Source organism: Pogona vitticeps, chromosome 2, assembly GCF_051106095.1.
Source record: "Pogona vitticeps strain Pit_001003342236 chromosome 2, PviZW2.1, whole genome shotgun sequence".
Taxonomy (NCBI): Eukaryota; Metazoa; Chordata; class Lepidosauria; order Squamata; family Agamidae; genus Pogona; species Pogona vitticeps.
The window spans coordinates 29,644,688-29,667,700 of record NC_135784.1 but is presented as its reverse complement, the minus strand read 5'-3'; the positions used below and the strand labels follow the sequence as shown (position 1 = coordinate 29,667,700).

Sequence of the window (23,013 nt, the reverse complement as noted above, 5' to 3'; positions counted from 1 at the left end):
CACTCTCCAGGGTATCTGGCTCAATGTCAGCAACTACACTATCTGGGTTGTCCAGGATATCCAGATCTTTCTGGTATAATTCCTTTTTGTATTCTTGCCACCTCTTCTTGATGTCTTCTGCTTCTGTTAGGTCCCTACCATTTTGGTCCTTTATCATGGACATCTTTGCATAAAATGGTCCTTTAACATCTCCAATTTTCTTGGAACTGCTCTCTGTTTTTTCCCTTTCTATTATTTTCTCTATTTCGTTGCACTGTTCATTTAAGAAGGCCCTCTTCTTGTCTCTCCTTGCTATTCTTTGGAAGTCTGCATTCAATTTTTCTATTACTTTCCCTATCTCCCTTGCATTTCGTTTCCCTTCTCTTCTCTGCTATTTGTAAGGCCTTGTCGGGCAGCCACTTTGCTTTCTTGTATTTCCTTTTCTTTGGGATGGTTTTGTTGCTGCTTCCTGTACAATGTTACGAGCCTCCATCCATAGATCTTCAGGCACTCTGTACACAAAATCTAGTTCCTTAAATCTGCTCTTCACTTCCACTGTGTATTCATAAGGGATTTGGTTTAGATTATACCTGACTGGCCCAGTGGTTTTTCCTACTTTCTTCAGTTTAAGCTCGAGTTTTATTTTATTTTATTTTATTTTATTTTATTTTATTTTATTTTATTTTATTTTATTTTATTTTATTTTATTTATATCCCGCCCATCTGGCCTATAAGACCACTCTAGTTTTGCTATAAGAAGCTGATGATCAGAGCCCCAATCAGCTCCAGGTCTTGTTTTTGCTGACTGTACAGTATAGAACTTCTCCATCTTTGGCTGCAGGGAACATAATCAATCTGATTCCGGTATTGCCCATCTGGTTACGTCCATGTGTAGAGTTGCCTCTTGTGTTGTTGGAAAAGAGTGTTTGTGATGACCAGCTTGTTCTCATGACAAAACTGTATTAGCCTTTGCCTTGTTTCGTTTTGAACTCCAAGGCCAAACTTCCCTGTTGTTCCTTTTATCTCTTGACTCCCTGCTTTAGCATTCCAATCCCCTATAAGAACATCTTTCTTTGGTGTCAGTTCTAGAAGGTGTTGTAAGTCTTCATAGCATTGGTCAATTTCAGCCTTTTCAACCTCGGTGGTTGGTGCATAAACTTGCATTATTGTGATGTTGAAAGGTCTGCCTTGGATTTGTATTGAAATCATTCTATCATTTTTGAGATTGTGTCCCAGTACAGCTTTTCCCACTCTTTTGTTGACTATGAGGGCTACTCCATTTCTTCTATGGGATTCTTGCCCACAATAGTAGATATTATAATTGTCTGAACTGAAATAACATACCCTTTCACTCAATTCCATTTTGCTTTGCCTCTATGGATTTATAAAGAAGTTTCCATTTGTCTGCATGATTCAGGCTTTTTCCGTGCCTCACAGTTTATTCTATGACTAAACTTCTGCAATCCCTAAATCAGAACAGAAAACAAAACTGTTTTTGTTTCTCATGCTAACATTTAAATGTTGCATTCTGAGACAAATTTTGAGTGCAAATTCTGGGCACAGGAGTACACCCTGAACATAATCGATGAGTCTTTTCTTTTTTTAAAAAAAAAAAATTCTGGTGGGAAGGGATCAAGCCTTTAAACTCTTCTTTTGAGAAACCGGGAGTGGGTGGAGCAGGCAGTTGTTATACAACCCTGTGGCATTCAGTTTGCTTTCGAAAGTTGCCTCACTTCCACGCATAACGACTGCTTGTCCAGCTGTGTTCGTAGTCTGGTACAGCCAGCCCAGCAACTGAAAGTTGAGGATTCCTGTTCATGCCTACGATTAGACTCGAGATTGCTGCATGGCGGAGCCATGAAGAAGGAAGTCTTGGCCAAGCCACCGAGCAACTGTTGACCTCTGCATCCAAGTAGGTGCCCTGCCTTTACTCTTGCTTCTGTTGGCTTTTGTTGTAAGAGGTGGGGACGGAAAGGAAGGACGCAGAAGAGGGGCTGGGGAGAGACGTTTCCAAGCTCAAATACTTGGTCACCTTTGTCCCAGTTTCTCCTGGGATCTGGCTGGATCCGGACTGCGAAGCCAGTTCACCTCCATTAGAACACACAATGAGTGTGATCCGATGGCAGGAAAGGTACACATCTGATTGCGATGACAAGGGTTGCTTTGCAGGAGGAGCTACCTCCCCTCAAGTGACCCGTCTGTCTGTCTGTCTGGGAATTGCTCCAGCCCACCCCCAAAACGTTTTAAAGGTCCAGGTCCTAATCTTATAACAATATTATGATTAAGGGATTCATGACAGCCTTTGCACAGAGGGCATGGCGGGCCTGCCCCCTGTGCAGCTGCCTAGAGTGGTCGTTCGACTAGATAGGCGGGGCATAAATGCAATAAATAAATAAATAAATAAATAAATAAATAAATAAATAAAATTCCCTTCCAGGCGCACTGTCCACTCTGGCCTGGAACGTGGCAGTTGCAGGAGGAGGTAGGGAGTGGGGGGGGCAGTGGGGCATATAGCACGGGGGGGAGGCATAACAGCAGCAGGGGAACTGCGGTGGAGGCAGTGGCAGGAGGCCTGAGTCTTTGGATCCCAGTCATGAGGCCCAAGCCTCAGGGTGTGGGGCAAGTAACCCAAGAATCAGACTCGAAGCTTGCGACTTGGGCCCAAAGACTCAGACTTGGGACTCCGAGGGGAAGGTTTGCCAGTATCCTTTGTCAGAGAGAAGAGTTCCTCTAGCTGTTGAGTTCCTCTAGTCTGGTGATTTGGATTGAACAAAGACCTTTTTTGTTACTGCATTTGTGCTAATGGGTTTATCCATGCTAGGATGTTAGACTTCCCTCTCAACTACTGTTTCGTAAACAACCACTCTTAAGGAAATCGATTGTTTTGTACCTTTTCCATTTTAATATCTCCGTACACGAAGAGTCGGACACGACTTAACGACTAAACAACAACAACCTTCCTCCAACCCAAATGTGTACATAATATCTTCCAAATGAACAATTACTCGATGCGTGGGATGAAGAGAATGACACTTCACGAACCTTTTGGCCCAATAAAATTTGCTCATTTTGTTGTTGTTGTTGTTGTTGTTTGCTGCAGTAAAACTAATCCAATCCCCATAATATATTAAAAAATGACTGGTCTTCACCACAACATTTTATTACCGTTCCTATCTATCTGTGTTTTAGGTTCCTTCTGTGATCCTGCCTTCCGTGACTTCACTTGTTTTCACCTCAAGAGGCAGAGACCCACCAACAGAATAGTAACTTTGCTCCAGCACACTCAAAATGGCTTCCATCCGAGAGGTATCCCACATTGCGGAAGAGCTCCTGTGCCCCGTCTGCCTCTCCATCTTCCAGGACCCCCGCATGCTAGGCTGCGGCCACAACTTCTGCCTGTCTTGTTTGGAGAGCTGCGTCTCCTCCAAGGGTCGGCATGAGGGATCGTGCCCAGAGTGCCGAAAGCCCTTCAGTCTTCAAGAAGCTGCTCACAACCGAGTCTTGGCCAACCTGTCTGAGAAGGCTCGGCTGCTCAAACTAGAGGGGCCTGGTGGGACGGGGAGCTGGTACTTCTGTGAGGAACACGAGGAGCCACTCAAACTCTTCTGCAGCCAGGACGAGGCCCCTATCTGTGTGATCTGTCGGGATCTACCTCAGCATCAGAGTCATAGTTTTTTGCCTATCAAGAATGCTGTGAAAGTTTACCAGGTAGGATATGACAGTATCTTGGAGTACTTCTGCAGAGCTCAGATACAATGGCTAGAATCATGTTGGCTTAAGTTACCCCACAGATTTCCAGTGACATCATCAACTATGGCCTTACCAAAGCCGTTTGGGGAAATTGAAATTTTCTATTCACCCCCCCCCCCAGCTTACCAGTTATCAGGCAGATGGCCCCTGACAGTATTTAGAGATTCCCAGTGCCTGGCCAGGGATGGGGAAAATGGGAAGCTTTTAATTTCTCAAAATGACTATTGCATGTCTGCAACTGATGACATCACCAAAGATCCATGGCATAACTTACACCAACAGGATTCTGGGCAACAACATACACACAAAATGGTTACCTGTTGCAAGGAACAAGGTTGTGGCAAAATTATATTTCAAAAGTAACATCAAAATAGTGGAATAGATGTTACATTTTTTTCCTCCCCAGAGTTTGGGATATGACTGGCAAAAAAGTTTATTTCTTTGTATTCTTGAAGACTTTTATTTCTTTATTTAATTTATTTGTTTTTTTAAAAAAATTACTCCACCTTATATTTAAAACTAAAAACAGTAGGTATAGAAACGCTGAAAAGGATCTAACAAATACGATTAAAAGAAAGGAAACAACAAAAACACTCAAAACAGTAAAAGGCACAACCATCCATTTAAAACTCCACTCAGACAGCCAGTATCACCTAAAGGAAAGCCTGCCTGAAGAGAGAAGGCCTTTTCCTGTTTGCGGAAGGACAGCAAAGAGGGGGTCAGTCTGGCCTCCTGTGGGAGGGAGTTCCAAAGTCTGGAAGCAGCCACAGGGAAGGCCCTCTCCCGTGTCCCCACCAAACGTGGGGTGGCAGGACCGAGAGAAAGGCCTCTCCTGAAGATCTCAATACCTGGGTAGAGGTTCATAAGGGTTGGGATGGTCTTTGAGATAGCTTGGACTCAAGCCGTTTAGGGATTTGTAGGTTAGAACCAGCATTGTGAATTGTGCTCAGAAACTGATCAGCAACCAGTGGAGCTGCTGTAATAATGGGATTATGTGATCTCTGAGACCAGCTCCAGTTTGCAATCCGGCTGCCATGTTTTAGACCAAGTGGAGATTCCAAACAGCTCCCAGAGGACGTGCCACATAGATTCAGGGTCCCTCATAAGTGCACATTCTTACAGAAACACAAAAGTTAGTAGCTCTATCACTCGGCACATTTTGGGCATTTCGCTGGCTATGTAACACATGCTAACTTTTAAAAAAAGATTCATTACTTTCACCATCTGAAAAAAACTGTACTTGTTTGTTTGTTTGTTTATGAGAGGAAAATAGGGTCAAAATTATCCTAAAAACAGTTAGACTGTCCTGTTGATTATATCTCTGATCCAGCCCAAGTAGTCACTTACACAGATACTCCAGCAAAGTTTTATTACTTTAGTCCTCTTGACTTCCAGTTCTTCACCCCAGCTAATAAGTTTCTGTTCTTTGCCACACAGTAAGTGTCGTTTCTCTCTCCTCCAGAAAGTTTCTGTAAGGCTCCTGACTGTTTTCGTTTCAAAACAGAGAAACTAGCCTCCTATTAAACAATCTATTCTTGCCGCAGTGCTCGTTGTGCAAGTAGCGTGTGCCATTTCCTGGAGTGTCTGCCCCACCACTCATTCACCAACTGTGCAAATAGTCGTGCACCAAAAACACCCAGAGAAATGGTGCCAGCCTCCTGCATAAGTAACACTGAACATGTGGATATTTCAAAATGATTCTGGCCAGACAATGAAAAGATGGTTCAAATACTTCTGGGTGAATTAATTTAATTCTGATTGTGTTACTGGCTACTGTCGTTGTAGAAGGGGTAGCTGCGTTGGTCTGTGCAAGCATTATAGGTGAAAACAAAAGTAAAAAAAAAAGAAAAAACATTTATATTTTTTAATGTGAGCTTTCGTGGACAAGTCCTTTTCATCAGACGTTAAGAGCACTGCTGACTACTGTGGGCAACACAGTATGGTTGTCGACTGGTCGTACAAGTAAAGCATTGTTTTGGTCGTTATCAATGTGCCACTCTTGTTTTTAGGTACTCATATATGGAACATACAAAAAGCAGTCTCAGGGACCATCCAGAGAGCATTTGTTCAACTTTCCTTGCATCCATGACACCATTACTGCACAATACAATGCTGAAACTATTTTTAAAAGTGACAAAAGTGTTGCGGTACCTTAAAGACTAGCTACTACATTTAACTTTTATATAGGTAAAGGTAAAGGTTCCCCTTGACATTTAGTCCAGTCGTGTCTGACTCTAGGCAGTGATGCTCATCCCCGTTTCCAAGCCATAGAGCCAGCATTTGCGCAAAGACAGTTTCCGTGGTCACGTGGCCAGCGCGACTAGACACGGAATGTCATTACCACCGAATTGGTACCTATTTATCTACTTGCATTTGCATGCTTTCGAACTGCTAGGTTGGCAGGAGAACTCTTATATAGAGATGGGCACAAACCAGAAAACCAGTGGTTTGTGATGGTTCGTGGCTACCCAGGAACTATCACGAACCCGCCCCCAAAAACAAACTGTTTGTTTTTTGTGCTGGGGGGGGGATTCATGGTTCAGTTTGCGCCCATCTCCACGCTTCTATGGGCTAACATGGTTACTTTTTCACATGTGAATACTAATCTCAAGAGAGTCAAAGCAGAATAAATGAACTTACTTTCCAGGCGTTTGAGATCCCTGCCCAGTGGTGGTGCAGTCTACTTTTGCTTTGCTCCAGTTTGCTCCTGGGCACACCCTGCTTGTGTGGATCCGAGTACCACCTTGATGCATGCTGATCCATTGATTTTATGGTTGTGTGGGTGTGTTTCTGCTGGTCATTGTAGTGGACCTCTATGCATTGGGGTTGGGAAGAAAGGTGCCATCTTGTCCTTTATGCACTCAACAGAGTTCTTGATTGGGGGGGGAGAGTGTGATGCCATCTTCTTATTCTTATTTGTAGATTTAATTTCCTTGCAGGAGAAACTGAAGGCATCTCTGGAGCCCCTGGAGGATGGGGTAAAGCGAGCCACAAGTAACCAGTCTCGCCAATTGGAGACAATAGAAGAACTGGAGGTAAATTTAAAAGGGAAATGAGAATATCATTTGAGGGTCAGACTAGACTCTTAAAAATGAGTGTTCCTTTTGAGGGTGAAATATATCTGTTTGTTCTTGTTTGTGCTTTTCGTTAGTATTTTTCACTGAGCGTGCTGTATTTTGCAATTGGACATTAGAAGGTAAACACAAACTTACTTTGCAAGTCTGATTATTATGGTTTGCTTCTCTGAGGAAATCCTGGCTAAAATCTAGAAGCACGTTGCAACTAGAGTAGGCCCACTGAACCAGTGGGGATTGGATGAGACAACCTTTCAGTTAGTTTCATTGATTCAATGTGTCTACTCTAGCTACAACTTACTACTGGCTTTTAGTCCCTGTTGCAGGAGGGAACATAAACTGAACTGAGGGCACACACCGTATCATTAATATCGGATTCATCCATAAGAAAGAACATTGGAAAAGATGTGAAATAAATGGATGGTCTTAGAGACAGGAAGCAAACAAAGGCTTTGTTAGCATAGTCAGGGTACTTGCCAAAGTCATCCATAGGGGGACCACTGTGAAAAGTGCTATGTACCATACAAGGACATGGAGATTCCTTTTCCAACCTTTACAGTGGACCCTCGACTTACAGACGGCTCGACTTACAGACTTTTCAGAGTTACAGACTTCTCTGGCCGCAAAATTTAGGTTCAACTTGCAGCCGGAGAATTGACCTACAGACCAGGGAAAAAAAACAAAATGGAACAAAAATGGAACAAAAACGGCTGGTTATGGGATTAATTGGCTTTCAATGCATTGTAGGTCAATGGAGACCCTACAGACTTTTCGACCTGCAGCCACCGTTCCAATATGGATTAATTCCGTAAGTAGAGGGTCCACTGTATTGTTTCTTAGCCCAGGCTTCAAACTGGTGGCAGGAATTCTATATGTTAAATATATGGCTCATCTCATTCATGGATATGTGGTTGGCATCCTTTTGTCAGCTCAAGCCAACTTGCCTCTTTTTCCTCCCTATTGTTGTTGTTTAATTGTTCAGTCGTGTCCGACTCTTCGTGACCCCTTCGACCAGAGCACGCCAGGCCCTCCTGTCTTCCACTGCCTCCCAGAGTTGTGTCAAATTCATGTTGGTAGCTTCGATGACGCTGTCCAACCATCTCATCCTCTGTCGTCCCCTTCTCCTCTTGCCTTCACACTTTCCCAACATCAGGGTATTTTCCAGAGAGTCTTCTCTTCTCTCTTCTCATTAGATGGCCAAAGTATTGGAGCCTCAGCTTTAGGATCTGTCCTTCCAGTGAGCATATCAAGGTTGATTTCCTTCAGAATGGAGAGGTTTGATCTCCTTGCAGTCCAGGGGACTCTCAAGAGCTTCCTCCAGCACCACAATTCAAAAGCATCAATTCTTGTTGTTGTAAGTCTTCATAGAATTGGTCAGTTTCAGTCTCTTCAGCATCAGAGGTTGGTGCATAAACCTGGATGACTGTGATGTTGAAAGGTCTGCCTTGGATTCGTATTGAAATCATTCTATAATTTTTGAGATTGTATCCCAGTACAGCTTTTCCCACTCTTTTGTTGACTATGAGAGCTACTCCATTTCTTCTACGGGATTCTTGACCACAATAGTAGATATGATAATCTTCTGAATGGAATTTGCCTATTCCCGTCCATTTTAGTTCACTGATGCCCAGGATGTCAATGTTTATTCTTGCCATCTCCTCTTTGACCACATGCAGCTTACCAAGGTTCATAGATCTTACATTCCAGGTTCCTATGTAGTATTTTTCTTTGCAGCATCGGACTTTCCTTTCACTTCCCTCCCTATACACTTGTGTTATCTGCCACAGAGTGTTTTCCAAGGCTTAGACTTAGCCGAGCTAATATTTAATAACCTCAGCCCAAAAAGTAAGCACTCTTAACAACACTGGTCTGGGTTAGGCTTCAGTTCCATCTGTTGGCTGACAACAAGGGCTGTAAATTATCTACAGCACTGGTTCTTAACCTTGGGTTACTCAGGAGTTTTGGACTGCAACTCCCAGAAGCCTTCACCACCAACTGTGCTGGCTGGGGTTTCTGGGAGTTGCAGTTCAAAAACATCCGAGTAACAAAGGTTAAGAACCACTGCCTACAGGAAGCTAGTTCCATGGTCACGGATCTTGGCTACTATCATACATACAGAGAGAGAGAGAGAGAGAGAGAGAGAGAGGGAGGGAGGGAGGGAGGGAGAGGGGGAGAGAGAGAGAAAGGGAGAGGGAGAGGGAGAGGGAGATTCAGATTCCAGCCTGTCTAGCCTTCAATGGACTCAATGATCCACAGGGTCCCTTCCAGCTCTGCAGTTCTAAGATTATATTATACTGTAAAGTGGTGTAGGTGACTTTCCATTCATCCATTCTTCATCCTTACTACCATCTCATGGGTTAAGTCACCCAGGAAATTTCATGGGCTCAGTGGGGTCTTGAATCTGGATCCCCCAGAAGCTTGTACTTACTGTGTTAATGTCCAACAATAGTTACTTCAAGTGATTCCTGTTTTCTGCCAGTAACGGGGTATCATCATCTCCATCTCTTAAATTATGGAAGTTTCTTTCAACAATTTCGTCTTTTATCTAAATCTTATCCCGCTTTCTCGTATTACTCTAGCCATAAAGCATTTTTATTATACCTGGAAGTTGAGTCCTAGCCACTGGACGTCTTTCTTGTTAGATTGAAATGTTTTGCTTCTCATCCAAGTAGCTTCTTTAGTCTGAGGAGAGTTGGTAGGAGAGCCCTCATCTATCCTCCATGGGTCTCCTACCAACTCTTCTCAGACTGAAGAAGCTACTTGGATGAGCAGAGAAAGGTTTCAAACTACCAAGAAAGAAGTCCGGTTGCTATGACTCAACTTCCAGGTAACCTCACCTGGGTGACTCAGAATCTTCACAGATACATTTCTATTATATTTTAAAATAAAAACAACACAGTGTAAAAGTTTTTTTTTAAGGGGAGGAGGAGAATGTAATAAGTACAAAACAAGTTTTAAAAAAATCAAGAACACACTGATTAAAAGATATTTGTCACAGTGGAGCTCTGTAAATGTCTTTTCTGAAATAAGGCCCAGATGGACACAGCTCCTCTTTTCCTGTAATTGTGTATAGATAGGATTGTCATCCCAACAAGATTGATGGCAGAATGACAGTTTATGTACATTTCCGCCTCTCTACAACATGGCAAGTCTCTGTTTAGTTACAATGAGGGTCTAGGTTTTTTCTATCTTGAGTGTCATTTTTTAAATACAGGTTAGCTGTTGGTTTAAACTGCTTCGGCCTGCTTTGTTGTAGGCCTGAAAACCACATGTTTATGTTGTGCTTGCTCTGCTTACAAACAAACCTTAATGCACTCCTCCCTCGAATTGCACGAGTCTGAACACCATGGCTTTGGTTATACATGGATTTTTTTTCCAATAACAGGGATGGTCCATCTTTAGAAGTTTGAGGGCTATACCTGTTGCCTCAGGATGGGATCTTACAGGGTCTCCCCAGCCCCCTCCCAGCAAACTAATTTCAAAACATTTATTTGGCCTGAAATGGCTCTCTACGGGTGTAACTGACCTTTGGGGCCACCCCTTCCCCATTCCTTATTTCATTAATTAAATTTTAATTAAATTAAACGTTAAAATACCTCATTTAAGCCAATAGATTCAAAATTTCAGGGCCCTGGGTGGTGGCACGTGGCCCAAGGGCTGTACATAGCTCACCCCTACTTTATGCTAATAGTGTGAAATATCTATAATAATTCTCCATGAGAATTCGTTGCCCCCATTTTGTGTGCCCCTGAAAAACATTTCCATGGCAATCAAGTTCCGTAGCCCTCAAATTAGCAAAAGGAGCTAACTTATTTGGACAACTTCCCGATGACAAACGAGAGATGCTAATAACATATATTTTTAATGTAATATTCATCTCTGATATAGTAAATTAGCCGTGGCAGCGGCAGCAGTAACAAGATTTCTCAGCTCTTTCTCATTTCTTTGGGACCATCGCAGAATCTTCACCAAAATCTGTGTGGCTCGATCTTCATCGCATTTGAAGAACTCCGTGAAATCCTGAACGAGAAAGAGCAAGCCATGATGGAAGCCGTGAAACAGATGAAGGAGGACAACCAGGCAGACATGGAAAGCAGGCTGGAACATTTGAAAGCCCGTGAGTCCTCTCACACGGAGACCCTTGGTCGCATCAAAGCTGCGCTGGAAGAAACCAATGAATTCGCTTTCCTGAAGGTGAGACTCAGGCAGGGCCTCCCTAATATATTTTTCTGTCTATGCCTTTTCACAATATAAATGGGCACCTAGTCATTTCTTGCACCCTTTCCACATGTCCTAATTGAAAAGCATGCTTCTGTGAGAGAGAAGATTGTATTTTCTGAGTAAATTTATGTATAAATTTCTGCGTAAATTTCTGAGTAATTTTCCGTATTTTACAAGGTAATATTGCTTGGTTACGGGGGAAGGGGGAATACGGCTAATTAGCTCCACTGCCTGTCTGCGAAGATACTTAATCTTTGATTTTCAGATGCTAAGTAGGGTCTCACCTGGTAAATTGGCCCCTTGGAAATGTTAAGGATCTCCAGAGATGGCTAGGAAATAATACTAAACAGCTGTTGCCAGTTCAATCTGGCAGAACAGGCCTAGATTATGGGTCCAACTCAGTAAATGGCAACTGTTAGGCACAGTAAGATGATCCTCTCTGGCATCAGGTGCTGGGGGGGGCAATTGTTCCTTCGAAATGCTCCAGCTGTTCCCCTCTGTTGGAGGCTGGCCTTATGTATGCTATATACCACACACCATACTGCACCCTTTGAGCTTGCTCGCTGCTTCGGGTGTGTTTGAGAACGTTGTCCCGTCAACAGTGGATAGGATTCTGGTACCAGCACAGTAAGCTTCTATACATAAAATGGGGGAGGGGGAGCCATTTTGCTTCTTTCGTCAAACAACAAAATGTCTTGGGATAGAACCATCAAGTTAACACATCATTTGAAGCGGAGCTCCTTTAAAGAGAAAAAAGATGGCTGCTCATGCTAACGTGAACTTGCCTTATTCTGCGAGTTGCCCATTTCTTTGCTTTTGTTTTGTGATTGGTCATTGGTGCTACATCTCAGAGTCTGGTTGCTCGGACTCTGCACTTTGAAGGACCTGTACTCCTGAAGGGAAAACATTATAAGAGTAGGATTTGAAATTCCTTCCCTCTCCTTTGCCTGTGGATTTGCTTTTATGCTGTTACACATATGCATGCCTACGCATGTACAAACACAAGTGTGCCATGTTGAGCTGCATCTGTAGGACAGGACCTTGGACATAAGCAGTGATCAATAATAACTTCACTCCCCGTTCCTATGTCATTCTGGAACTTAAATATGTGACTTTTTATAATTTCAAGTTGAGTGCTCTAGCCTACAAACACCCATCTAACTTTTTTTAAGATACTGGAAGGAACCTGAGCAAAGCTAGTCCTTTTTCTCCTGCAACTGAGCAGATGTTTTTATTCCTATGTGAAGTTATGCAGGTTTAATTTGAGGCTGATGTCCTCCTAGCTGTAACATACTTATTTGTTTATTTGCAGTTCCATTGCCCAGTCATTAGCCAGAATAATGCAATAACTGAGGGTGCTGGACAAAGCAGTAGCAGACTCCCCAATCTTCTTCTCCAACCCCAGGGAGTTCCAGGGGATTTTCCTCCCCTTTTTGATGGACAAAGCTATTTGCACGACCACGCTTGACCTGCACCCCCTAAACAAGCCTTCTGGGCCACCACTCTTGGGATAGATTTGAACTCCGGTGAATAAAAGGCGGTGGTGTTTTCCTTGTTTTCTTGTAAGCTGCTTGAGGGATTCTGGGAAGTACAGTGATGCCTCGCAAGACGAATGCCTCATGCAATGAAAAACTTGCAAGACGAAAGTGTTTTGCGAGGGTTTTTTTGTTTGTTTTTTGGTGACTCGCAAGACAAATTTGTCTATGGCCGTGCTTCGCAAGATGAATTTCCCCCAATGCATTCCTATGGGAAATGCATTTAAATACATTTCCTATGGGAAAATTCGCAAGACGAAATTTTCGCAATACATGACTCGCGGAACAAATTATTTTCGTCTTGCAAAGCATCACTGTATCACTCAAATAAGTAACTTTTCCAAGCTCTGAAAATTATGGCGTGGAACTCACGAAAAGAAAAAAAAATAGTCTCATTTAAGCATGAACTTTCATAGATCACAATGAAATAAAACTACTAGTACTGTATTTAGATTCCCAGCATGCTGAGACAGACTCAAATTGCTGCTTCCGGGCTGGCTGCTTGGTTGTTCTGAAATGAGTGTTTGCTGGCCAATCAGCTGACCTGTGTGGGAAACTGCTTCAGCAGGTTGCTTCTGGGCTTAACCACGTCTCTTTCTTTTCACACAGGACATCAAGGAACTGATGAGACAGTGAGTGTCTTGCATAATTCTTTCTACTCCACCTGGCAAAGAATGGTCTCTAAACTGCATTTCTTCAGGCACAACACTCCCCACCCGGAGCTCTCAATTACATAGACGGATGGATGGATGGATGGATGGATGGATGGATGGATGGATGGATGGATGGATGGATGGATGGATGGATGGATGGATGGATGGATGGATGGATGGATGGATGGATGGATGGATGGATGGATGGATGGATGGATGGATATCATCATCCTCTTAAAAACTGCAGAGCTGGAAGGGACCATATGGATCATCAAGTCTAGCTCCTGTCAAGGAGGCACAGTGAAGAATCAAACTCCCAACTATACCTAAATTACTGAGCTAGGCAGCTATTAGACAGATAATATCTAACTTCTGGATAGTTAGATAATAATCTTTTAGCTGAAAAAATGCATTTTCTACTCCCAGCAGCCTCTGAAAGCAACAGTTCTGCACACAATATAGCCCACCCCTGCAAAAGAACCCTACCCACCTCCCAAAATTAAACCTGAAGTAGGCATTGGTCCACTTCTTGTTTAACCCCTTCCCCGCCATTCTTTTGCCACTTCTGGATGGAATTGGAACAAGGCGGTTCTCCAACGGGCAGCTGGATCACTGGATCCATGCCTGTTTCTCCTGGTCCTATATGGTAATTCCGAGCACGAGGACTTTCTAGATACCCTCTGAAAAGTTTCTGATTCCGCTAGAGCTGCCCACCCTCCTGACCAGTTCTGTGGTTGCTCAAGTTCTGGATATCCTAACAACAATTTTAACAGCCGGCCATATTGGCTGAGGGAGCTGTAGTCTGAAACGAGTTCACATCGTTAAGCTTTGACTTCCAGTTCTGCTCGCCAATGTCTTTTTAGCTGAAGTTTCTGATAAATGAACCTTCAGCTGAACAATATAAAAAGATGGTCTCTTCTGCTTCCTACAGAGTCCAGGATTGTCTAAGAGAAGAGAGTGAAGAAACAGGAAGTGAAGATATACAGGGGCCCAAGGAAGGTGAAGAGGATGAAGATAAAGAAGCTGAGGGAAATGAGGCTGAATGTAAGGGGGATGAAGACATCCCTGGTGAAGGGGAAGTATATGGTGAAGAAACTCACGACACCACAGAGGATGAGGATGGCACTATCATACCTGTGGACCCAGCCCTCAGAGAGCTGGAAATGTCACTTGATTTTGAGGCTTGGAAGGAAATGTTGGGAAGCATCAGTATCGAGACCTGTGTCCTAGACTTTCCTTACTACTCTCCACCTCAAGGGGAGAACATGTTCCAGTCTGAAGGCATTTCTGATGGAGCCAAAGAAGAGACAGCAGTTAGGGAGAAATCCGGCAGTACCACAGAAATTGGCAACTCAGCTCCCAGTGATAAACAAATGCCTTTGTCCAGCAGCATCTGTGCCGGATCTCCAACTGTGGAGAACACCCTTTATAAGCCACCACTCTGCTTTCCATCTTTCCCTGTTCCCGTCTTCGAGCAGTGTCCCATTTTCTCTAACCTTTCAGTCCGAGGAGGAATGATCGGGTACCAATGGACACCCCATTCCAGACGGGGCCATGGTATCATGTCACAAGGCAGGGGGCCCCCACAGAGACAGCCACCTTGTTCTACTGTGGGGCAAGGCAGAGGATATTATCCAAACGCACAAAGATTCCACGTCAGTGCAGGCAATTATGGGCATCAAGGGAACTGGAGATCCCCCAGGAATGAGACGACCCAGCTCAGAGGAGGTTATGCCAGGAGGCGAGGGGGTGGTTCCAATCAGCAGAGACCTCAGTCCACCGGAGGGGATACATCTGGACAAAGCGGAGGAGACTTCATAAAGCAAAATCAGCCCAAATCCAGAGGGGTTCATGTTTCAGGGCAAGAAGGGGGACGATTTAATAACCAGGACCCTCAGTCTGGCAGAAGTACCAGCTCAGGTGACAGCAAAGGGGAATCCACAAGTAAACAGCCCTTCACACCCAGGGGAGGTTACACCGCAAGACGAGGAGGTTCAGGACGAATCCAAGGATCTGCAAAGACACCACCGAAAGAGGGAGAAACCGTTTCAGGAACCAAAGGGTCTCAAAACAGAGCTCAGTCGTCCCACCGGAAAGGCCGTGGCCGTGGCTCTGGATCGAATAAGAATAAGTAAACCCCTTCCTTTCCATTTTTCACTCAGCGTGACTGCCGAGAGATGAGATGTTTCCAGGTGTAGGAGAAAGTCTCACAGAATCTGGCCTTTAGTTTCATTGGATATGCATGTATTGCATGGCTTGTTGTAATGACTCAACCTCAGTTCTTAAGAGTTGCAGTGTTTTGTTTATTTTTCAGTTTAGCTGATTAATCTGTTAAGAGTAATCCGAGGTGGGGAATAGGCAGCCCTCTTGAGTGTGGCTGTAACTCCCGGCAGCCCCAGCTAGCACAGCCTATGCCAGCAGGATGGGAGTTGCGACCCAACAACACCTAGATGGCCCCATGTTCCCTATCCTTGAATTAATTTGTTCAAATGAATAGACGAAACCCCTTCCAATGCCTTTGAATTATTAGTGAGCTTTTTAGAAAAGGTAACTATTTCTATTGATAAGAAATGCAATCAGTGTTGGGTGCCTTGCGAGAATTTGCTTTTTTTGTTTGCTTTTCTCTATCATAGCTAGAAAGGCTTTGTCTAAACATGTTATCTCTTGTGAAGTGTGTATCACTAAAAAAAAAACCAATTATCTTCCCATTATATTTAACTAGAAAGACTAAAGATTGAAGCACTACTATGAAACAATAGTCTTCAAAAATGTATACTGTGTCTAATTTTGTTGAGAGTCAATGACGTTCTTCTAGATTAACACACCTTTGAAGGCCCATGTTTCTCAATTCAGCTCCTGACATCAGCAGGTAGGGCTAGAAAAGCTGTTGTCTGAAACTTTGGGGAGCTTCCTACCAATGTTGACAACACTAGAATACAGGATTTGACACGGTGTGAGATAGCTCCCTATATCACTAACATTTGTCCCCCTGCTGGATGGGAAGTCAAGAGCAGTTATTGACAGGTCTCTTTATATGACTGTCGTTCAGTGGTATAGCTCCAGGTTTTCATATGTCTGAAGAATTCATCTGGAATTGCTGGCATTCTAAATTCTTTGCAAAATTTAGCCTGGTGCAGTAGTTGGGTAATCCTCTCACAAACATTTTTCCAATACAAAATGAATCTATGACGCTGGCTCCACTCACCATGGGCTACTGTGCCTTCTGCCCCACTAGCCATAGTGGGCACCAGCCACTGATGTTTCTTACAGCTAACAAGCAATTACTGTATCTCTAAAAGGATAAGACCTTTCTCCTCAGGCAAGCTTTTCTTTACTAACTGACTTCTAGAAGACAATGAAGGGGATGGTTTATATTTTGTTGCTTCTAAATCTGTTTTTTTTCCTTTTTTGTAATGCTTTTACCTAACATTTTAAACATGTTATTATTTTAAATATTTGAATAATTTACTGTTTTTAGCTTTTAATACAGTAATTGTGTTTTTAATTATCTAAGCCACCTTGGGTCCTTTTTGAGGAGAAAGACAGGGTAAAACTTGGGCTTTTTTAAAACATACATTCAAATAGATTTTCATTATCCTTTTATTCTTTCATATGCTAGAATCATGCACTCCCTTTTTCCTAAATAAACACTCTCCATTTCAAAAGAATACTTTGGATATTTGCCTCATGCTCTCTAACTTTATAGTGATCACTTCAGAGAACCAATCTCCTAGTCTGGACAGTTCAGGGAATTAATCATAAAGCGTCAAAACCTCTTCTGTAGCTCAGATTCCGAGTCCCTCTTGCACCCACCTGGTCCTCCATTTCCTACCAAAGTAGCACTGCAGCTGCAAGGATGCTTAAAATGTAATATTGCCAGAACATTTGATGGTCTTGGACCCAAGGTTGAGAACAACTGCTCTAGAGGCACTCATGGATTCTAGTTCTATGTTGGGAAAGAGCTCTGCTAGCCAGGATTTCTGGGAGTTGTAGTGCTTATTTTGACACATAAGGCCCTAAATGGCTTAGAATCTGGTTACCTAAAGGACCGCCTTTTTCCATATAAGCCTGCCCGTCCTCTAAGATCAAGCCAGGAGGCCCTTCTGAAGGTACCATCCCTGAAAGAGGTGAGGGGGATGGCATGTCAAAATACGGCCTTCTTGGCTGTTGCCACCCCCAACTTTGGAACGTCCTCCCTATAGAGATCCACCTGGCTAACACTTTTGGCTTTTCGGCGCCAGGCAAAGACCTTTCTGTTTAGCCAGCATTTTAATTAAATAGTATTATTTAGCTGGCCATATGAGCAGCAAGATTTATTAATTTTAATATTTTAATGACTGTTTCAAATATAGGGTACTATTATAATATTCCCTGTTTTTAATGGTTTTCATGTTTTTAAAGTTTCCATATTGTTGTACGCCACTCAGAGACCATTGGTAATGGCGCAGCTAAAAAATCTTGTAAATAAATAAAAAGTCCAAGAACATCCGAGGACTCAAGGTTGGAAACCATTGTCCTACAGCAGTAGTTCATTCATTCCGGGGGCGGGGGGGCGGGGAGGCAAATGTGTTAAGGCCATTGCAACACAAACAGCCAACTGTCTTACAGCAACTGGAACATTTTATCCGGAATACACTTTCAGAAACTGTAGTGCATTCCCCCGATGCCCTTTGCAGAAGCTTACATATAAAATTTGTCTTCCCGCAAAGTGTTTACCCATCCCTGAGCAGCTGGAAGCTATAACATGGCGCACACCTTCTGCATGGATGGCGAGGATGGGAATCATTATGTGAGGAAATTAGAACAACAGGAAAACATTCCAATCTTGAGATCTGTTTCTTTCGTGGCTTCCATGCTTGTTGCCTTTCTATGTAGAGATGAGCAACAAACTCGGAGCAGTTGAGCCAAGGGTGGGGAATCTGTGGCTCTTATTATAGAACTAGCACTCGCATCATCCTTCAACACTGGCCAAGATGGTTTGGGACCACTGTGCTGGTTGTGGGATCCCGGGAGCTGAAGTCTAAAACAAAAAATATCTCCTCCCCCAAAGTGTGGCTTCTCCACAGTCTCATGACAAGGCCCTTCCCGTCCTCCTTCTTCCCCACCCTTGTCCCGTCAGCCTCCTTCTCCCTTCTGCCCAATTCAACAGCCAATGCAGACAAAAGAACTGTACAAAATGCAAAGCGTTTTTTTTTTATTTCACCACATAAATGGAAAGGACTAAAAAAAAAAACCCCAAACATCTATATATTAGTGTAAAAAAATCTGTCTATTTTTTTTCCTGCTCTTCAAATATATACACATCTTGATGCACAATACAAACAAACAGCTACAAGTATCCCCGGGGAAACGTGGAAAAGGTATCTGACAGGGTAAGGACCGAGGAGAGGCAATGAAACAAGAGAAGCAGAGACAGGCATTATGGAACCCCTTCACACAGAAATATACATCTCGTTATAATGAGTAATTCAGACAACTGCAGATTCCCCCCCTCCCGAAAAAAATATTAGTCTGATCTGATTAAACAAAAGTTAAACCATGGCTGTGGCTACAATCTTATGTACACTCTCTTGTGGCGCTTCCTCCCAAGTCACCACTGTTAGGACTGCAACAAGCTGACTGAACTGTAAGATGCTTTGGCATGCACATGAATGTTTCTGATTTAGGGAAACCTCCCTGAAAACTGAAACCCAGAGGCGCCGTGAATTGTGCAACCTCTTGCACAAGATGTCAGCACACTAGCACAAGGCCCTTGTACCGTCTTTTGCACAAGTGCTCACAAGGTCACACAACCCATGTGTTAAAACTATACATTGCACTAAATGTACAGCATATAGCTGAAAGGACTTCTCCTCCTGTTTTACCCTCAAGTATGTGTCCAAGGCTCCAGTCCGGATCAGGCCCACCATATGGGGATAGAGGAAGAATCAACCTTTCCCTTCTCTAGCTGTTTCTCAGAATATAAACTCATCATCCCCACTGGGGCTAATAAAAGGGGGGGGGGGAACCTGCATGCTTTCTTGCAAATAAAGCAGAAAATAATTTTTGGTGGCATGGTGTGCATTTAATGGACCAAACAAACCCTTGCACAACAATCTATGGAAGATCAGCACAGCCATGATTTCTTCTAACTGTGGATCGCTGGATCCAACCCGCAGAAAACAATGGAACTGTGCTGTAGTTGCAGTCCTTGGCACAATGACTTGTGAGTAAACCCCACCAAACTCAACGGAACATTGAAATAAACACACGTAAGCTTGGAATACAGGTCATAACTTATGAAGGATAGCGTTCAATGTATACACACACGTACAATCGTAATGTATATTTTCGCTTATTTTCTAACCACCTGTGCCTACCAAAAAGTTGAAACATAAAGGATAGACCTTTCTAATAATTCTGGAACATTTTGAGGTCATTTTCTGAGAACCCTCCATCCTTAACACAGAATGATGTCTACAATGACCTATTTAAACAAACTTTACATTTTGAAAGACGCTTGGTGAAACAAGGCTATTCATCCTTGGCAGAAAATACAATCGTCTTTGTCCATTTTTATTTTTGTTTTGTTTTTGTCAGAAAATGAAGCAAGGCTTTGCAAGAGAAAGGATATTTTTCCTCTTCTTCCCACCAAACAGGGCAAAGGTCTTCGCCAATGTTATTGCTTGGGAGGTCATTTGTTAGGCGCTGGATGCACAAACGAGATCCAGCACAGACCGCCATGCAAGCTTCTCTATGCGCAGATCCTACTATGGTAAACCCAACTGTGGTGCAGGCATTCAGTATACATTCCTTCGGGTTATTTCCACAGTGGACTCACAGGCACTGTCCTTAAGATCAATCTTCCAAGACACTCCATTTGCTTTGGAAAAGTGCATCCTTTGATCGCCGCTTTGTACAGTACAGTATCTACAATCACATCACCTCAAGTCTCCAGGAAAAGAGGGGGAGGGAAACACAAATGCATTTACAAAGAGCAGGGCTGGGTCTCCTCCAGCCTGGCCAAATCTGCAGCAGGTTGTAAGGCAGAATGGAAAACCAGCTTGTTCAGCCCCCAGTGTTAAACTCATTTTCAAAAGCAGACAATATCCCTTCCAGTTCTAATAGCCATTCTGTGCTACAGTGGACCTTGCCAGCCCGGGCCCCTACCTCTCGGACCTGTCCAAGCAGATAAGGCCAAGAGGTGGTCCCCCTTGCCCCCTCTTAAGAGCAGCTAGTGCTGGGTTCTCCCAACCACCTACAGTAGGCTTGTGAAGTACCTTTTGCACCTGATTCTTCCAGCCTCTCCAAGCATCAAGTGCTCAGCAAATCCCAGTGTGCTTGGACCAGAGGATCCAATCCAGTGTTAGTCCAGTTAGAATGGTAGAAAGATCATCACCAGTATGGACACCCCTCAGCAGTGTTCTCCCTCTCCACCTCGTACCCACAGTTTCTCTGGAGGGGATGCCAGGAAAAGTGGGAGAAAAGAAAGAAACGGAAGCACAGTTCTCAAAGGTGGCCAAGGCAAGCCTCCATAAAGCAAGGGGAAAAAACTGTGTGCCTATCACACACACATACACACACACACACACACACACACACAGATGCCTTCTACAAATCAGCTCATCCACTCTCCCCACAGCCTGTAGAGCCATCTTTGCAGACTCCTGCTGTATCTTCTAGGTCAGAGTTTAATGATCACACACATGCTGTCTTTGGAGCATAGTTGTGTTTGTGAGGCAGAGGGACTCCACGGCCAGTAACTAGCTGTTGGATTCTGTGAGCTGCAGGCCAACAAACACACAGCACACCTTTGCCCGAGAGGGGTCCTCAAGGCCCCTTGAGACCACATACAGAAGAAAAACTTCACTTACAACAAAGAAGCAGCTCTTCTCAAATAAAATGCAGGCCCAAGGAGCCATTCTTCCCATAATACAGATCAGGGAAGAACTTCTCTTGGGAAGGGCGTTCAAATAATTAATGTCTTAGGTGATAAGAGAAGGCTCCATACACCTCAGGTTTTCACCTTTTCTTAGAATTTTTGATATGCCTTCTCCATGTAGCTGTTTCATGCTCTCCAGGGCTGGATGTGCTTCCTGGCACTTTGACAACCACTGTGTTGAAGGTGTGTCAAAGAGACAATCACAGGAAATTAGAGGAGAGACGAGAAGAAGAAATAATAATTCAAAATGGGTACATTGTGACATTGGGCCCAGCAAGTTGGAGGCACAAAGCCTAAATAAAGATCATTTCATCCTGTTTCAGTAACCGCAGCAACAACCGTGAACTGACAGGAATACAAGCAACTGGATTCTACTTGATGGGGCAATCTGAACATATATTACATCTCTGGGAGGAATGTGGTCAGGGAGCTGCTCCTAAGGTGTCACCCAGCATGAAGCCGTTCTCCCTCAAGAGTGGCTTCCACTCACACTTTGAGAACCCAGATATAAAAAGAGGGAGGAAACGGTGTGACAGATACACGGAGAAGCAACACCACTCACAAAGGATGAATCGATGACGAGAATGCAGAGGTCATTTGCGTGCGCAAATAAAGGATGCGCAGGCAAGCGCAGGTACCCATGAAGTCTGCTGATAAGGTAAGATGAAGATAAAAAGGATGAGATAGAGATGGGGGCAAGAAAAGAAGAAAATGAAATGTATCTGTGGCATGGCAGGCTGGAAAAAAACAGAGAAGCAGAGAGCTCAACAAATATCGGCCTAGCATGCCTGGATCATGAAATGGGAAGACGGTGAACAGGCAGCAGAGAGTGAGAGGAGAACAAGCAAGTGGGTAAAGAATGACGCATTTGGGGAGGTGAGTGGCAGGGCAGTGGGCGGGCCATGGCTGGGCTTGGGAAGGACAAATGTCCCCATGGCCACCCCCGTAGACTCTAGCACAAGAAACCCCCTTCCTCAAGGCACACCTTGCCCCAAGCAGTCTTTGGGTTGCCGCCTGACTCCTTAGTGTAGCCTCTGATGGCCAGTGGGTCAGGCTGGCTTCACACCATATTGAGGGCATCCTCAGTCAGGAAGCGGTGCAAGTGTTGGAAAGGCGGGCGGTCCTTGGCCTCTCGGGCCCAGCATCTCAGCATCACCTCGTAGACAGCCAAGGGGCAGGCTGGAGGACGGGAGAGATAGACCTGCAGGGAGGAGGGAGAAGGGACTCATGACAAACCAGAGAGGCAGGAAGGCACAAAACACAAAACCCAATTTTCTGATGGGTTCTTTTTAAACAGGAAATGCAAGGGATTCATCTCAGAGCCTCTATTCAAGATTGGGGACATGCAAGACACAGAATTTCCTGGAGGATATACACAATACATTTTCTTTACCAGAAAGTCACTCCACAATGCTTCCAATGGACCCACATTTGAGATCAAGGGGGGGGGGGTGTTTCAAGGCTACACGTATATATGTATGGACCCCAGGTTTTCCCTTTGGTTGAAGTTTCTTGTGGATCTAGACATCACGGACATCTCCTGGCAGCCCTCTCATATTTTCCCTTTGTTTCTTCCATTTCTTTTTCTCACCAGAAAAAAAGGTCATTAAGGAGACAAGATGAAACATCTCCACAATATTAACTGTGTGTAGAAGCCACAAAGGAGATACGTTGACCTGAGTTCCCTACCACCTTACTGATGAAGAACAAACATCTGCCCAGAGAAAGAGAAGCTTTCTGATTCCCTCCCCCTAAAATTCTGCATCTTGCAGTTGTGGGAGAAGAGCAGTCTAGACACATATCCATTTGCTCTTCCTCTGAGCCTGCGTTCACTGGGTTTTTGTGGAGAAGCAGACCCCCCCCCAACCAATCCTACACTC

The 23,013-nt window shown here is 43.9% G+C and overlaps 2 protein-coding genes across 8 annotated transcripts in view; one reads left to right on the top strand and one right to left on the bottom strand.

Moving 5' to 3' along the window:
• Positions 1 to 1,492: 1,492 nt before the first annotated feature.
• On the top strand, positions 1,493 to 21,845 carry LOC110090488 (uncharacterized). Its single transcript, XM_020814113.3, has 6 exons — positions 1,493 to 1,891; positions 3,169 to 3,687; positions 6,669 to 6,764; positions 10,764 to 10,997; positions 13,169 to 13,191; positions 14,144 to 21,845. The coding sequence occupies exons 2-6, from the start codon at positions 3,268 to 3,270 to the stop codon at positions 15,345 to 15,347; spliced, it is 1,977 nt and encodes a 658-aa protein (XP_020669772.3). The 5' UTR covers positions 1,493 to 1,891; positions 3,169 to 3,267; the 3' UTR covers positions 15,348 to 21,845.
• Positions 18,378 to 23,013, bottom strand: part of DDR1 (discoidin domain receptor tyrosine kinase 1) — a 69,390-nt gene continuing 64,754 nt past the window's right edge. For all 7 annotated transcript variants that reach the window (XM_020814097.3, XM_020814103.3, XM_072989115.2 and 4 more), the window contains one exon: positions 18,378 to 22,334. In XM_020814097.3, the coding sequence (XP_020669756.3) occupies positions 22,194 to 22,334 (141 nt within the window). In that variant the 3' untranslated portion in view covers positions 18,378 to 22,193. The remainder of the gene's footprint in view (positions 22,335 to 23,013) is intronic.